Here is a 14425-nt window from a genome sequence, read left to right as displayed (position 1 = left end):
ACACCGAGCCCCTGCAGAAGGCAGACCCCGGGCCACACGCCAGGACCGGGGGGTGAGGGGGGGCACAACATGTGGTCTCCGCCCCCAGGGAGCTCTCATTTGTTCATTCTCTCATCGGTAATTGTAATTTGTCAAATAATAGGTGGTGAAGTGAGGTGCTATATAAAAGGCAGTGAGAAAGAGTGATGGGAGAAGTAGTACTGCTTCGGATGGGGTGACATTTGGGCAGAGAACTGTATGGAGTGGAGGCTAAGCCACCCAAGCAGCTGGAAGGAGAATGTTCTAGGCGGAGGGAACAGCAAGTGTAAAGGTTCCGGGACGGGCAGGGCCTGGGACGTTCGGGAGCAGCCACAGAAGCCGGTGTGGCTGCAGTGGCGTGAGCGCGTGGGGGCTGTGGTCTGCGGTGCGCTGAGATCTCAGGAGTCGGATCACACGGGCCCTCAAGCGCCACGAGAAGGAACTCGGAGGCTGGGGTTGTGGGAAGCCAGTGGTTTCGAGCAGGGGTGTGACATCATCTGATATACTTGGTCTGCTTGGAGAAGGAGAGGCTGACAGAGGGTCGGGGTGGGAGCCGGGAGGCCGGGTAGGAGACTCCTGCGGACGTCCAGGTGAGAAATGATGGACATTAGCAGTGGAGGGGTGAGAAGGGGTCCGCTTCTCAGTGGATTTTTAGGGTGAGCCGACACTATTTAAAGGACTGCCTGTGGGAGGAGAGGAAAAGATACTAGGGGTGACTGAAGGGCGTGGTCTGAGCAGGTGGGAGCAGCACTGACCCAGATGGAGGAGACGAAGGGTGGGGGGGCTTCAAGGGGGCCGTTCAGGACGAGTGGAGTTTGAGGTGCCTGTTTGGCCCCCAGGGTGAGGGGTGGGGGCGCTGGACTCCTAAACGTACCTCCAGTTCACCAGCACACGGGCGGATTTGGAAGCCACGGGACTCGGCAGTCACTGAGGCAGAGGGTGTTGATGGTGCCAAGAGGAGGTCCGAGGACCGAGCCCTGGGGGCGGTCCAGCAGGGGAGGCCAGACTGAGGCAGCTAGTGAGCGGGGGGAGAGCCTGGGCACAGCGACCCGGCGGAGTGGCAGCCATCCACCCGGGCAGTTGACGAGAACTCTCTGGGGCATCAGCCCAGTGGCAGAAGAGGAGTCTGTTGGCATTTATCTGAACTTCAAATTCTACCCTCCTTTCTGCCCTGGAGTCAGGTTTGGAAAATAATCTCCTTCGCTAAAACTTGTCATCCCGATGGAGCCATTAAACAGTGGCCCGGGGTGGACAGGGGAGCGCCGTCTGTCATTGGGGAGAGTGCAGGCTGTGAGGGGCCCGAGTGACCGTGCAGTGACCGGTTCCTCTTTCTTGCTGGGTTTGTCCCCGCCACTCACCTGCTCTGTGCTTGTGGTTTGAGCGGGCCGTGGGAACGGGGGCTGCTGAGTCAGTGGCGCTTTGTTGTCTAGCTCTCCTTCTGACTCAGCATATGCCAGGGCCATGCCGTCAGGGTTGGGGGCTAGTCTGGAACTCAGGAAGGGTCAGAACTCAGTGAGGGGTTGGGCCTGGTCTGTGGTCCCAGTGAGCGTTCCAGCTGGGGTGTGTCAGGCAGAGGCTGGGCTTGAAGCCCTGTGTGTGATCAGAGTCAAAGTTCCTCTGGGGTCAGGGTGGGCTTGGCACTCCTGAGAGCCGGGTCCAGCCTCTGGTCCCCGAGCCTCAGCGCTCTCCCATCTGAGCTTCGTCGCCTGGCAGGACTAATGCCCCCTCTGCCCCCTTGTCGTGGGCAGGAATGCGGCCGGCAAAGACGGCAAAGAGCGCTTGGGTGGCTCAGTGCTGGAGCAGATTCCCTTCCTGCAGAACTGCGAGGATGAGGACAGTGATGAGGACGATGAGCTGGACAGCGTGCAGCACAAGAAGCAGCGCGTGAAGGTGAGCACGTGAGCTCGAGGGGTGCCCCTCCCCCTTTCTGCAAGAGGACGCTTGCTGTGTGTGCAGAGCAGAGCGCCTCTGTGACTACTCTGGGGCTGCCTCGAAGGACTGGTCTGTGTCCTGATCACATCCCTTCCCTGGGTCCCCATCTCCTGTCCCGCCGTGCCATTGCCTCAGGTACCTTGGGAGGTGCCTAGGTCTTTTCTATCAGGGCTGGCCCCTTCTCCACCTGCACCCCCGTCATTCTCTCCATCCTCTCTCCTTGGGCTCAGATGTTCCCGAGAGGCCTTTCCTGAATCTCCAGGTTAGGCCAGCTCTGAGCCACCCTCTCACAGTGTGCTCTCCTTCTGGCCAGCCTGACCGCAGTCGGACTGAGAAATGTTCTGGTGTGACTCTGCCTCTGTCTCCTGCAGTAGATTGTGAGCTCCACGAGGCAGGGACTGTGCGAGTTTTTTACTGTTCCCTCCCCAGCACCCTGAGGGAATGTGGCCGGGCCCAGAGCTCCGCCTGGAGCCAGGTCGGGGGACTCCAGGGGGGACTTCAGAGGATGTAAGTGTCCAGTCTGCTGTTGGTGGCAGGACCCAGGCCCAGGGACACTGCCCGCAAGGTAGAGTCCACATCTCCGCAGCTTGGCCTGGAGATACAGCTCCCACCGCATTTCCCCCACTCCTTAACTGCCAGAGCCCCGTGCTCCTGCCATCCTGACGGCGCCGTCCTTACGTGGGGCCAGGTCTCATCTGTCCAGTAAACATCCATGTGGGCCTCCCTGGGCCAAGCTCTGTGCTGGCACTGAGGACATGGAGACGCTGAGGCCCGGTCCCAGCGTGGAGGAGCTTGGGGCCAGTGCGGGCTTCTAGGTAGTCACAGGCAGAGGGACGTGCCAGGAAGGGGAGCCTGTGGGAGACGGCCTCAGGGGCTTTCCTTGACCTGGCCTTCCCACCCGAACTCCAGCCCTCCCTCCTCAGACTCACCTCAGACAACCCCCTCCTCCAGGAAGCCTTGTCTGACCCGCCCTTGCTCCCCTTCCCCCCACAGGGTCAGGAGGCCCCTGTGGGCTCCCCCGTCCTGACCGGGACCATTCTGGGTCCTCCCTGTCTAGTGTCAGGTATGTCCTGGCCTCAGCTCTGTGTCCAGTGTCCCCGGCATGGCTCAGTGCAGGGTCCCGCACAGGTCAGGCACTCAGGGAAGGCACTGAGGGGAATGGAATGCACAGAGCCGGCACACTGGCACTGGGGTTGCAGGAATAAGCGGGGTGTCACTGAGTCTGGGGTCTCTGAGCTTCTCCCCTGGTCCAGAACGCCTGGTCCCTCCTGCCCCCTGTTGGGATTTTCACTCCTTTTGCAGGTCTCGCCTCAGCCTCCTCTGGGAAACCTTCCCACTCCTCTCCGCTCCTCCCATAGAAATGATCGCGTACTCCCTTCGGCCTTTGCATCAGTCACCGCATGCCCTGTCAGATGGCTCATTATGTAGGGGTCCCATGCTTCCCCAAGCCCCCTGTCTCCACACAGCACACCTTCAGTGACCAGACCCTGATTCAGAAGACCTGCCTGTGACTCCCAGAGTGGCCATGGCCTGGCTCTGTAACTGTGGGCACATGATTCTCTTTGTCTTGGCTTCAGTCTCAGGGGCTAATAGTCCCTGTCGGGCTTCCCTGGTGGCGCAGTGGTTGAGAGTCCGCCTGCTGATGCAGGGGCCATGGGTTCGTGCCCCGGTCCGGGAAGATCCCATGTGCCGCAGAGCAGCTGGGCCCGTGAGCCATGGCCGCTGGGCCTGCACGTCCGGAGCCTGTGCTCTGCAACGGGAGAGGCCACAACAGTGAGAGGCCCGCGTACTGCAAAAAAAAAAAAAAAAAAAAGTAGTCCCTGTCTCTGGGTCGTTGAGGAATTAATTAAAATGAGTTCATGCGTACAAAGCCCTTGGCTGCCCGGTGGCTGCCAGGCCAGGTGCTCGGCGGCAGCAGTATTAGCAGTGCTTGGCAGGGGCCTGGCACTCACAGTCCCAGGCAGTGATGGCAGGACGTAACTGCATAGGGCCCCTCTCGTGGACTGACCCCTGCCATTATCTCTCTGGGCAGGCTGTCTGAACCTTGACCCTGGGTCTTCTCCCAGGCCGGAAGAGGAAGGCACTCACGTCCCATCCCCGTCCTCCCACACAGGCCAGGGGCTGGCCATCCACGATGCCTGAGCCTGAGCGTAGCTGCTCCAAATTCATACCCTCCAGACCCAGCTCAGGATGCTGAGCCTCTGGGAGGAGGGGCGTCAGCCATGCCCTCGAGGAATTCACAGTCTGACTGAGGCTGGGCCCAGGCAGGGAACACTTAGGAGGGAGAAGCCTTCCTGGAAGAGGTGGTGTTTGGAACCAGTGGTCTCCGAAGCACTTAAAGCAGAACTCGGATTCAAAACTGTATTTGAAAATTCTGAAGCTCCCTTAAGCCATTTAAGTGCAGCCTTTGAAGTGCCAAGTACACAGCTTCCGGATGGCACTTTATGTAAAACACAGTGATGCTTACGCCACGAGAGGGTAAAGAATCATATGCAAGATGTCACTTCATGAGGCTGCATCTCAAAGGTGTCCGTGTGGGGAAACACAGGTGTGATGCTGCTCCTAAATTCACAAGCCTGGGATTCGGTCCAAGCTTGTGAATTAAGGAAAACAGGATGATTTGGTTCTTGCTCCTGGTTAAGACCAACTGTGGGAAATAGTACTCAGTGTCCACTCGCCCAGCGTTCTGTTTCTCAAAGTGGAGGAATCGGGGTGTTTTCTCTCATTCTAAAAGTAGCTCCTGCTTGTTACGTAAGAAAACAAAAATTCAGCCAGTGTAGAAAGTTATGAGGAAGACTTGGAGAACCTCAGGTAATCTCACACCCCAGAGCCGTCTTAGTGTATAAGGAACAGCTTGGACCTGGTGACCTGGGCAAGGGGCTTCACTCTGCTCAGTCTCAGTTCTCCTTATCTGTAATATGGGGATAATAATTACAGTAGTAATTATTCATGGGGTTGTGAAATCACATATGTGAAGCTTATTCAGTGCACTGAATAACCCAGAGAGGCTGGCCCAGTAAGTGTTCATTATCGTTACTGTTGTACCCATGGATCTGTTCTCACTTTGATTGAGCACCTCCTTCCACTCACTTACCCCCGTAGACACACATATATCTTCCCTCGCCCCCGAAACAGGCTGTCATATTATCCGACACTTTTTCATGAGAAGTACTGTGCTGGGGGGTGGCGCATGGGGGAGCAGGAACAGCCTGAGTGAAAGCCAGGAGGAGGGCCCTGTGTGGGGATCACTGCTGGAGGCAGCAGGAGCGGAAGGGGTTTCCAGAGCCAGGCTGGGGGAGCAGCTCCTCCAGTGAGAAGCAGCCCTGAGTGCTCCCAGCAGGGGGAGCACGGCCTCAAAGTGTGGGGCTGGGGCGGACCCTGCGGGCCGAGGCCAGGAGCCTTGGTTTCTCTGTTTCTGGAGACTGGGTGGGCTTGGGCCCACGCAGGAGCCCCTGACCCCTGGTTGTCTCCATGCCCCAGCTGCCATCCAAGGCCCTGGTTCCTGAAATGGAGGACGAAGACGAGGAGGATGACTCAGAGGATGCCATCAACGAGTTTGATTTCCTGGGCTCAGGAGAGGACGGAGAGGGCTCCCCAGGCCCCCGGCAATGTGCCGGCGAGGGGACCCACCACGAACTGGGTGAGCTGGGGGTTTTCTGGCCCACCTTCCTCACTGCGGGCACACACAGCCGCCTGCAGCTGCTTCCTGCCCCAGGGTCTCCACCGGACGGATACACTTCCTGAGAGGAGGGTGGCCAAGGAGAGCGGGAGGCCTGCACCACGATGGCCAGGGCTTCACTCCTTCCCTGGAAAACCCCTGTGGGGACCCAGGCAGGCCCGGCTCTGCCTGAGGCAGGGCCTCCAGCTCCACTTGAGCAGCCAGTTGTTGGCGGACCTTGGAGGGGGCGGGGTGGACAGGATGCAGACCCAGAGTGGAGAAGGCAGACGGGGCAGTGCTGCTGCTGCTTCCTGTCCTGTGACTCCAAGCTACGAGGCCCTCGGGGGTCATGTAGGATGGCTGGGGACTGAGGCCCCAGCAAGGGCGGCCCATGGAGGGTCCCACCTCAGTCTGTCTCCTCTGCCCGTCTGCCATCCCTACCCGGAGCCCAGGGCTTCCCGGCCTCCCCACAGCTGCAGGAGAGCTCTCGGTGGTGGGGAAGGCATCGCCCGCACGTGGCTGAGTGAACCAGTCAGTAACTCCTGCCCTGTGCCTTGTCCCTTCAGAAAGCCGGCGGGTCAAACTCCAGGGAATTTTGGCCGACCTTCGGGATGTGGATGGGCTGCCACCCAAAGTGACCGGCCCACCTCCCGGCACACCCCAGCCCCGGCCCCACGAAGGTAAGAGGCCCCTCGACCCTGGCCCAGTCCTGAGGGGCCCACGGCAGAGGGAGGCTGCAGTGCTAAGCCCAGGGCTTCTGTGTCCTCAGGGTCGAGGCCCAGCCTCTAGTCTGCAGCCTCCCTGTCCCAAAAGTTCGTCTGTCTGTCTCTGTCTCCTCTCTTTTTGTCTGTCCTGCCCTGTCTGTCTCCCTGTCTCTTTCTTTCCAGCTGTGATTCTTGATCTTGTCCTCTCCCTGTCTCTCTTTCTCACTCCTTACCTCTCTCTCTGCCTCTCTCTGTCTTTCTCTCTTTCTCCTTGCCCCTCTCTGTGCCCTCCCTCCCCTCCCCCTACCAGGTTCCTTTGGCTTCTCCTCAGACGTTTTCATCATGGACACTATCGGGGGCGGGGAGGTGAGCCTGGGGGACTTGGCAGATCTCACCGTCACCAACGACAACGACCTCAGCTGTGATGTAAGTTCTCAGGGTGCCCACCCACTACAGGCCCCCATGGGGCGTCGGCGCAGTGCCGGGGCTGGCTGAGCTCTGACCATGTGCCCGGCCTGTGCCCAGCCCCTCACACATGAGGACGATGCGAGATCATTCGCCAGCTCACTGTTTCACAGAGGGTGCCGACACAGACAGGCGGTGGGACTTGACTGGGGTCACCGAGGTGCCTGGCCTGAAAGGCTCTGGCGCCTGTGTTTTAATCATGCTGCCAGGCTCCTTCTCCCGGCAATGCTCCCTCCCACTCTGGGCTTCCACGCACCTCAAGACCAGGACCCACCGCAGACAGGAGGCAGGGGTGAAGGGGGTGCTGAGTCAAAATACAGCATTAGAGGAGGGGGCTTCGGGCTGGTGGCGGTTCGGGTGAGAAAGTCTGTGCAGTAGGTGAGAATTGAGCTGACTTTGGAAGGGAAGGTGACTTTAAGCCACAAAACAAAAAACCAGGCCGATCTGGTATGTTGGGCTGGAATGAAGGGAGACCTCAGGGCCAGTGTCCTGAGATCCATGGCCGGGCCTCTGGCTACCTGGGCATCTCTGAAACGGGCACGTGTGAGCAAGTTCCTGTAGCAGGACATTTACCACAGCTTCTAGCAAGATTTCAAGTGATCCCAGCAAGGGTAGGACACTGCTGTGGGGTGTTGGGAAGCGAGACCGGAGCGGAGGGTTTGAGCAGGGAGCGCGCTGCAGGGCCCCTCTGCTCACCCCGAGGTGAGACCCACCCCCACGGGGCAGCGTGCGTGGGAGGGGGCAGACCCCTCCGGCCTAGACCTCTGGCAGAAGTGGTGACCTTGGGGGACAGAGCCCCGGTGAAGGGGTGCCTCGGGGACACCTCATCTCGGGGCAGAGCGCTGAGGCCTGGCCGACAGTCTGCTCGTCTCCTTTCCCGAGTGGCCCTCCCCAGGTACCCCGCCTGGAGAGCAGCACCCTCGTCCGCCAGGACCTGTGGGGTGTCTCTGGGACTCTCCCTCAGAGGCCTATTGATTCGGCTTCCCAGTCTCTCCCCACTGTGTGCTTGTCCCCATCTCCACTCCACAGTGTCTGGTCTGCCTCACCTCTCCCTGGGAGACTTCCCTCAGGACCTCTTTACCTCTCTCTCTACAGGCACTCTTATCTTCCCCAGTCGAGCCCCGCCACGGGGCGGCCCGAAGAAGCTGTGTCATTTCCTTGCTCTAAACCCTTCTGTGGCTCCCCTGTCGCTTGGGATGAGCTGCACATTCCTGAGCGTGGGCCACTGTTGTGGCTCTGGCCAGCCCTTCTGGCCTCATCTCCTGCCGCTCTCTCCCTTGCTTTCTGCATCCCAGGCCTCCTCTCAGGCTCAGGATCCGCCCTTGCTGCCTGTGCCTCAGGGACTTTGCACATGCAGTTTCCATCCTCTGTCCCCTCCCCTTATCTGGTTACGTCCTGACGGCTTGTCAGTTCCTCAGGAAAGCCTTATTGACCCCCCACAGAGGAGGACAGGCTGCCCCATACCTCCTCTCGGTGCGTTTGTAATTCGTGGCACGTGGCACTGCTCGCAGTTCATAATCCTCTGCGCTATGGAGACGGTCTGATTGTCTCCCCCAGGCTCCCTCTGCATGGTGAGATCCCCAGGGTTTGGGCTCCCCTTTGCCTCCCCAGAAGCCAGCCCAGGCCCTGCACACTGCAGGCACTTGCTGAGTGAGTGAGGGGACACAGCGGGCAAGGAGGAAGTGGGAGAGGGCCGGGCTGGAGGCCAGTCTATGAGGTGCCCCGTGTGGGGCTGGGAGTTGGTGTCTGCGGGACGGCTGAGATGGACGAGCAGACACTGAGGCAGCTTCCCCACCGCAGCTGTCTGACAGCAAGGATGCCTTTAAGAAGACCTGGAACCCCAAATTCACCCTCCGCTCCCACTACGACGGCATCCGCTCCCTGGCTTTCCATCACAGCCAGTCGGCTTTGCTCACTGCTTCCGAGGACGGCACGCTCAAGCTCTGGAACCTGCAGAAGGCGGTCACGGCCAAGAAGTGAGAGCAGCAGCCCTGGGGTGGGGGACAGGGTGATGAGGGGCTCCCAGCGACATCCAGCCCCTCTGTCTCCCCCCAGGAATGCCGCGCTAGACGTGGAGCCTATCCATGCCTTCCGGGCTCACAGGTAGGGAAGTGCCCCCCACGGCAGCCATCCTGGGGGCTGAGCCAGGGTGGCAGGAGGGCTCGGAGTCCCTGTGACCCTCTGCACGCACCCCACCTCGCTCCTGGCGCTCTGCAGACTTTCAGTGCCCCCGTAGCTGGTTCTCAGCACAGCCTTCGGAGGAGGAAACAGACACGGGGAGTGGGACAGGCACCTTGCCTGGATGGCACCACCAGAGGTCCAGACGCTGCATTCCTTTTAGCCAGCCTTGAAAGATGCTAGTGGAGCACTTCAGGGTCCCATGGGGGAGGGGGAGCCTGGAGTTTTTCGTCTCCCCGCTTCACCCAACTTGGTATCCTCCAGGGGCCCCGTGTTGGCAGTAGCCATGGGCAGCCACAGTGAATACTGTTACAGCGGTGGGGCGGATGCCCGCATCCATAGCTGGAAGATTCCAGACCTCAACATGGACCCGTACGACGGTTACGGTGAGGACGGCTCCCTCGCCTGCCTTCCTTTCCCCCACACACCTGCCACCAGGGCCTGTTGGTTCCCGAAGCCCCCAGGCTTCACACTGGGTGCTGGGGGTGGGCATGCCGAGGGCTCCCGGTCTGGTGAAGCTCGGGCCAGGGCGATTCAGCACGTGCCCAAGGGTGGGACAAGACGAGGCAGCAGCGGGCGTGGTGGGGGAGCGTCTCGCAGAGGAGCTGCTTGGGGCGGAGCTTTGGGGCCGGGACCAGCCCCAAAGGCGAAGGCGTGGTGAGCCTTGGCAGCTCTCCGCGCTCAGCTCTGCCCACGCCTGCGTGGTCGAGCGGAGGGCGCCGGCGAGGAGCAGGTCGAGCAGGTGAGACGGAGACTCTGGCTGGGCCAGGCTGTAGGGAGTTTGGCTGTGTCCTTGGGCCACCTCTCAGATTAAGCGGAGAAGTGACCAGACTCTCACATCTGTTCAGTGTCCGTGTCCCTGCCCTCTGACGCCTCTTCTGATAACCCTTTTGATCACACACATGGCTCCATACAACAGGCTGTCATGGCAGAGTTTAGAGGTCTGTGTCTCCTCTCAGAGAATGTATACTGTTTTCTGAAGCATAGTCTCACCCTTTCAGAGCTCAAGGGTCAGTCCCAGGCAGTATCTGCTCTAGGCTAAGCAAGTTGTCACACGTCGGGTGTCAGCAGGACCCAGCCAGAGCACCCTGTGTGGACTCGAGTGACCAGGGAGGCAGTGGTGGGAACGACCAGAGGGCTTTGGAGAGACCGGGCAAGGCCATGCTCTTGGGCAGAAAAGACCGCAGGGACCGAGGGTGGGGCTGACCCACAGGGGCCAGGCTGCAAAGGGTCCCAGGGTCACAGAGCCACCCTTGTCCCTCGTCCCCTTAACTAAGTCCTAAAAGGTATGTCTCGAGCAGCGGCTTTGTGCCAGGCACTATCGCGGGCCTGCGGGGACGCAGGGAACAAGGAAATCCCTACCTTCTGTAGCTTTCACTCTGGGGCGCCTTCAGAGCCCTAAAAGCTTCACAGAACAGCTAGCAGTCAGAGCGGGAGCAACTCTGAGGGCGTGAGGATTTGGGGACGAAGCTGGGCGAAAGGGCAGCTCGAGCTCAGTACCTGCGTCTCGGCAGAACTGGTGCTCCTGGGCTGTCCCGGCCGGGGCCGGGGCCGGCGGCCCTGACGCAGCCCTTCTCTCCCTCTGGCGGGTCCAGACCCGAGCGTGTTGAGCCATGTCCTGGAGGGCCACAGGGACGCAGTGTGGGGCCTGGCCTTCAGTCCCATCTCCCAGCGCCTGGCCTCCTGCTCTGCCGACGGCACCGTCCGCATCTGGGACCCCAGCAGCAGCAGCCCAACCTGCCTCTGTACCTTCCCCACAGCGAGCGGTGAGTCAGGGGGACGTGGGGGCGTGCGGGACCCTGACAGGTGGCACAGGAGCCGTACAGAGCCGGAGGCCCCCAGAGGGGGCCTGTGCCCCCCGCACCCAGGGAAGAGTGGGGCCGTTAGGCAGCCTTCTCTCCCCTCCGCCTTCAGATCATGGGACCCCCACCTCAGTGGCCTTCACCAGCACCGAGCCTGCCCACATTGTGGCCTCCTTCCGCTCTGGCGACACCGTCCTGTATGACCTGGAGGCTGGCAGTGCCCTCCTCACACTGGACTCCCGGGGGAACAGCGGTAAGGGAGGCCCCAGGAATGCCTCCAGGGCCCCAGTTTCTCCTGTGGCTTTGGTGACCTGCTGCCCAGTCAGTGGAAAGTGGCTGCCCTGCCCCCTTGGGGGTTCTGAGAGCGACGAAGATCAGGTCCCAGTCACTGCCATTATGGACGGCACAGGGTGCTCGGGAGGGCTGACTGGAGAGACGTCATGAGGGACTCGCCCATGGGCCACTTGGTGGAACAGAAGGACCGTCTACGTGTTTGTCATCCCTCCTGCTCGCCCCAAGGCCGTGCAGTGTCCATTGCACAGATGAAGCACTGGGCCCAGGAGGGAGCGGCCGGAGTGCCCAGCCCTGCTCGCTGTCTGAGCAGAGGATGGGCATGGGATGGTAGTTCTCTTACCTTTGTGCCGGTCTACCTGATTGCCTCCCACCCTTGACCTCTTCCCCTCTCCCTCCTTTTCCTGTCAGGCCCAACCCAGATCAACCAGGTGGTGAGTCATCCAAGCCAGCCCCTCACCATCACCGCCCATGACGACAGAGGCATCCGCTTCCTGGACAACCGGACAGGTGAGGCCCAACCTTCCTGGCCCCCCCTACACGTGTGCTCAGGGGGAGCAGGGGTCGACCAGGCTCAGATGGCAGACCTCCTGGTGTCCACGTTGAAGGCTCAGTGTCCTTTCTAGCCCCTTCACCTTCCCAGGCAAGGCGCAGAGTGGAGAGTAACCTGCTGCCCACCCTCTCTCCCCTCAGGGAGATCCGTGCACTCCATGGTTGCCCACCTGGATGCAGTCACTTGCCTAGCCGTGGACCCCAATGGCGTATTCCTGATGTCAGGAAGTAAGTCGGGAGCCTCCTGGCTCCTCAGGAGTGAGGCGTGTGCCTTTTCCGGCAGGCTGGGGGAGAGGAGGAGGAAGAGACCCAGGCTCTGGTCCCGAGGGAGTACTCCGGGGGCTCCCTGAGGGTGGGGAGCTGGTGGGAGTGCTGTCCGAGCAGGGGCCTGGAGCCCCTCCGTGGCGGGAATGACAGCGGTCACGAGGGTGGGGACAACAAAGCACTGTGCACTGGAGCCCGCTGTAGGCCCTCTCCCACATCATCTCATTGGATTTGAATGAGGTTGGTACTGTTATTCCCACTCCACGGATGTGGTGACTGGGGCTAGAGAAGTCATTTCACTTGGTCACAGCCCACTGGGTTGCAGGAATTGAAGTTCAGGTTTATCTGACTCAATCCCCACGAGAAATTTTAGCATTTGGTGCACCTGCTGTCTGTGGATAAAGGCACTGAGCCCCAGTGAGTGCGGGGCTGCGCCTCAACGGGATGGGCTGGGACTTGGGCGGATGGAGAAGGGGGTGAAGCTCCCCAGGGGGTGAAGGGTGTGCGCTGGCGGTCACGGAGGCCTGACCAGACCGAGCCTGCCCCGGGGTGTCAGCGAGCGAGTGCACACACAGGCGTGAGCAGTGGCAGTGGAGGGCGGGGGTGGCCCAGGACGGTGCTACGGCTGTCTCCAGGGAGGACGCCGGTTGAGGGAACCGTCAGTGAGATCAGGCCCAGGCAAAAATTCAGTACAGGGCCCAGGTCCCCCCACCGCAGCCCACCAGATCCCGGTAACGCCTAAGTCCGGCGGTCTCCCCGCAGTGGCTCATGGCCCCAAGGCCTGGCGCAGTCTACTCCCCACCCCCACCCCCCACCTGCCTGCTCAGGCTGTCAGTCTTCAGGACCTGCCCCTGGCTGTCCCTGCTGCCTAGAAGTTTCTTCCCCCTGCCCTACCCCCTGGGCCACACGGTCCTCACACTGACTGACTGGTGCTCACAGCACTTGTGACCACCTGGCCTCGTTTATCCTGTTCTCTTGTTTACTGTCTCTTGCACACTGGGACGCAGCACCACAGGGGCAGGGAGATTTGCCTGTTTTGTTCACCACGCCCCCGAGTGCAGGACACAGTAGGTGCTCAGTGAACACTCGGTGCCTAGATGGCTGGATGATAGGCTGGTCAGAAGGGCAGTGCTTCACACTGGGCATCTGGAGGCAACTGGGCAGAGGAGCGAGCCCCACCCAACTCCCAGGCCTTTGGACGAGGCCAGGTTCGGGGGGCAGGTCTGGGCAAGGAGGCGGGGGGACCCAGAGCTGCTGGGTGACGGCCACAACCGCTCCCACATCTGCACAGGCCATGACTGCTCCCTGCGTCTGTGGAGCCTGGACAATAAGACATGCGTTCAGGAGATCACGGCCCACCGCAAGAAGCACGAGGAGGCCATCCATGCTGTCGCCTGCCACCCCAGCAAGGCCCTCATTGCCAGCGCGGGCGCCGACGCCCTGGCCAAGGTCTTCGTATGATGCCCACCTGGCCCCACCCAGGCCGCCACGCTGGCTGGGGAGTGGGGCTGGGCAGGTGGGACTGAGGTGAGGGGCCAGATGGGAGGGAGGCTTGGCTTGGGAGGGCAGAAGCCCCCTGCATCCTCACTCCCGATGGGGCCCTCACAAACACCCCTTCGCCTGGCATTTCCAGAGGGTGCCAAGACCCGAAATCCTAGTCAGGATGCCCTGTGAGAACTGCCAAGGTAGCCCCTGGGCATTCAGAGGAGGGGCTGGGGCCTAGAGAGGCTGGAGCTGCCTGGCCTCTTGCACCCTGGAGGTCGTGGTCCAGTCTCCCCTCCCTTCTGTCCCCCATAGGTGACTCCAGCCTTGGTCTGGAGGCCCCAAGGCCTGGCTTCTTCCTGCCTGCCTTGGAGCCTGGTGGTGCTAACTGGCCCTTTCTCCAGGAGGCCCTCCCCTCGGCCCGTCCTTCCCCGGGCATTCCGCCGGGACATGGCCTCCTTCAGGAATCGCCCTCCAGGATGGTCTCTGGGAATTTTCTCTTCACCCTGACACCCACTCCAGGTCTCTGAGCTGCCTTCTCAGGGGCCGTACAGCCAGGGCTGGGTGTCCTTAGGGATTAGCTTTTCCAAGACGCCAGAAGGTGCCAGGTTCTCTCTTTGAACCCCTGACCCCTCCTTTCCACCTCCCTGGACCCGGGTGGGAGCTGTGCCGGGAGGAGCCCCCAGTGCCCCTGCTCTGGGTCTGCCGGGGCCTTGGAGCCAGCTGCAGGCTGGGCTGTCCTCCGTGGAGGTGCGGGCCTGGCCCACCCCGGAGCGCGCCCAGTAAACCCCCTCCCCTCCAGTTCCCTCAGCACAGCTTTCCAGACACTACCCAACACCGCCAGGGCCAGTAACTGCCTGGGGAGCTGGTGATGCCCTCGGGGGAGGTGCCCACCCCTACCTCCCCCAACACTCCTCCAAGGGCAGCCCCCCAAACCCCCATGGGGTCACCCATGGGGAGAGATGGCCTTCTCTTGCCCCTCCGTGGCGCATGGAGGGTGGAGTGGGGTCCCCCGGGTCCCCCGTAACTCCCTGTATATCTGTATAAATAAATGGGATTTTAATGGAGCCCCACCCCCA

General features: G+C 61.2%; 1 protein-coding gene across 3 annotated transcripts in view; it reads left to right on the top strand.

Annotated features, from left to right (window-relative positions):
* STRN4 (striatin 4) overlaps nt 1-14425 on the top strand; it is a 25999-nt gene extending 11574 nt beyond the window's left edge. Inside the window, exons 6-18 of one of the 3 annotated variants that reach the window (XM_081215858.1) lie at nt 1767-1908; nt 5431-5590; nt 6175-6288; nt 6644-6738; nt 8578-8753; nt 8833-8880; nt 9220-9341; nt 10551-10721; nt 10870-11010; nt 11460-11558; nt 11742-11828; nt 13156-13391; nt 13662-14425. In XM_081215858.1, coding sequence (XP_081071984.1) covers nt 1767-1908; nt 5431-5590; nt 6175-6288; nt 6644-6738; nt 8578-8753; nt 8833-8880; nt 9220-9341; nt 10551-10721; nt 10870-11010; nt 11460-11558; nt 11742-11828; nt 13156-13325 — 1525 coding nt within the window. In that variant the 3' untranslated portion in view covers nt 13326-13391; nt 13662-14425. Of the gene's footprint in view, nt 1-1766; nt 1909-5430; nt 5591-6174; nt 6289-6622; nt 6739-8577; nt 8754-8832; nt 8881-9219; nt 9342-10550; nt 10722-10869; nt 11011-11459; nt 11559-11741; nt 11829-13155; nt 13392-13661 lie in introns of all 3 variants that reach the window. The other 2 variants (XM_081215857.1, XM_081215859.1) reach the window with 2 other exon arrangements.

Source organism: Mesoplodon bidens (genome assembly GCF_964165515.1).
Source record: "Mesoplodon bidens genome assembly, chromosome: 18".
In the NCBI taxonomy this organism is placed as follows: domain Eukaryota; kingdom Metazoa; phylum Chordata; class Mammalia; order Artiodactyla; family Ziphiidae; genus Mesoplodon; species Mesoplodon bidens.
The sequence above is the reverse complement of the archived record's forward strand: the minus strand, read 5'-3'. Positions and strand labels throughout refer to the sequence as shown.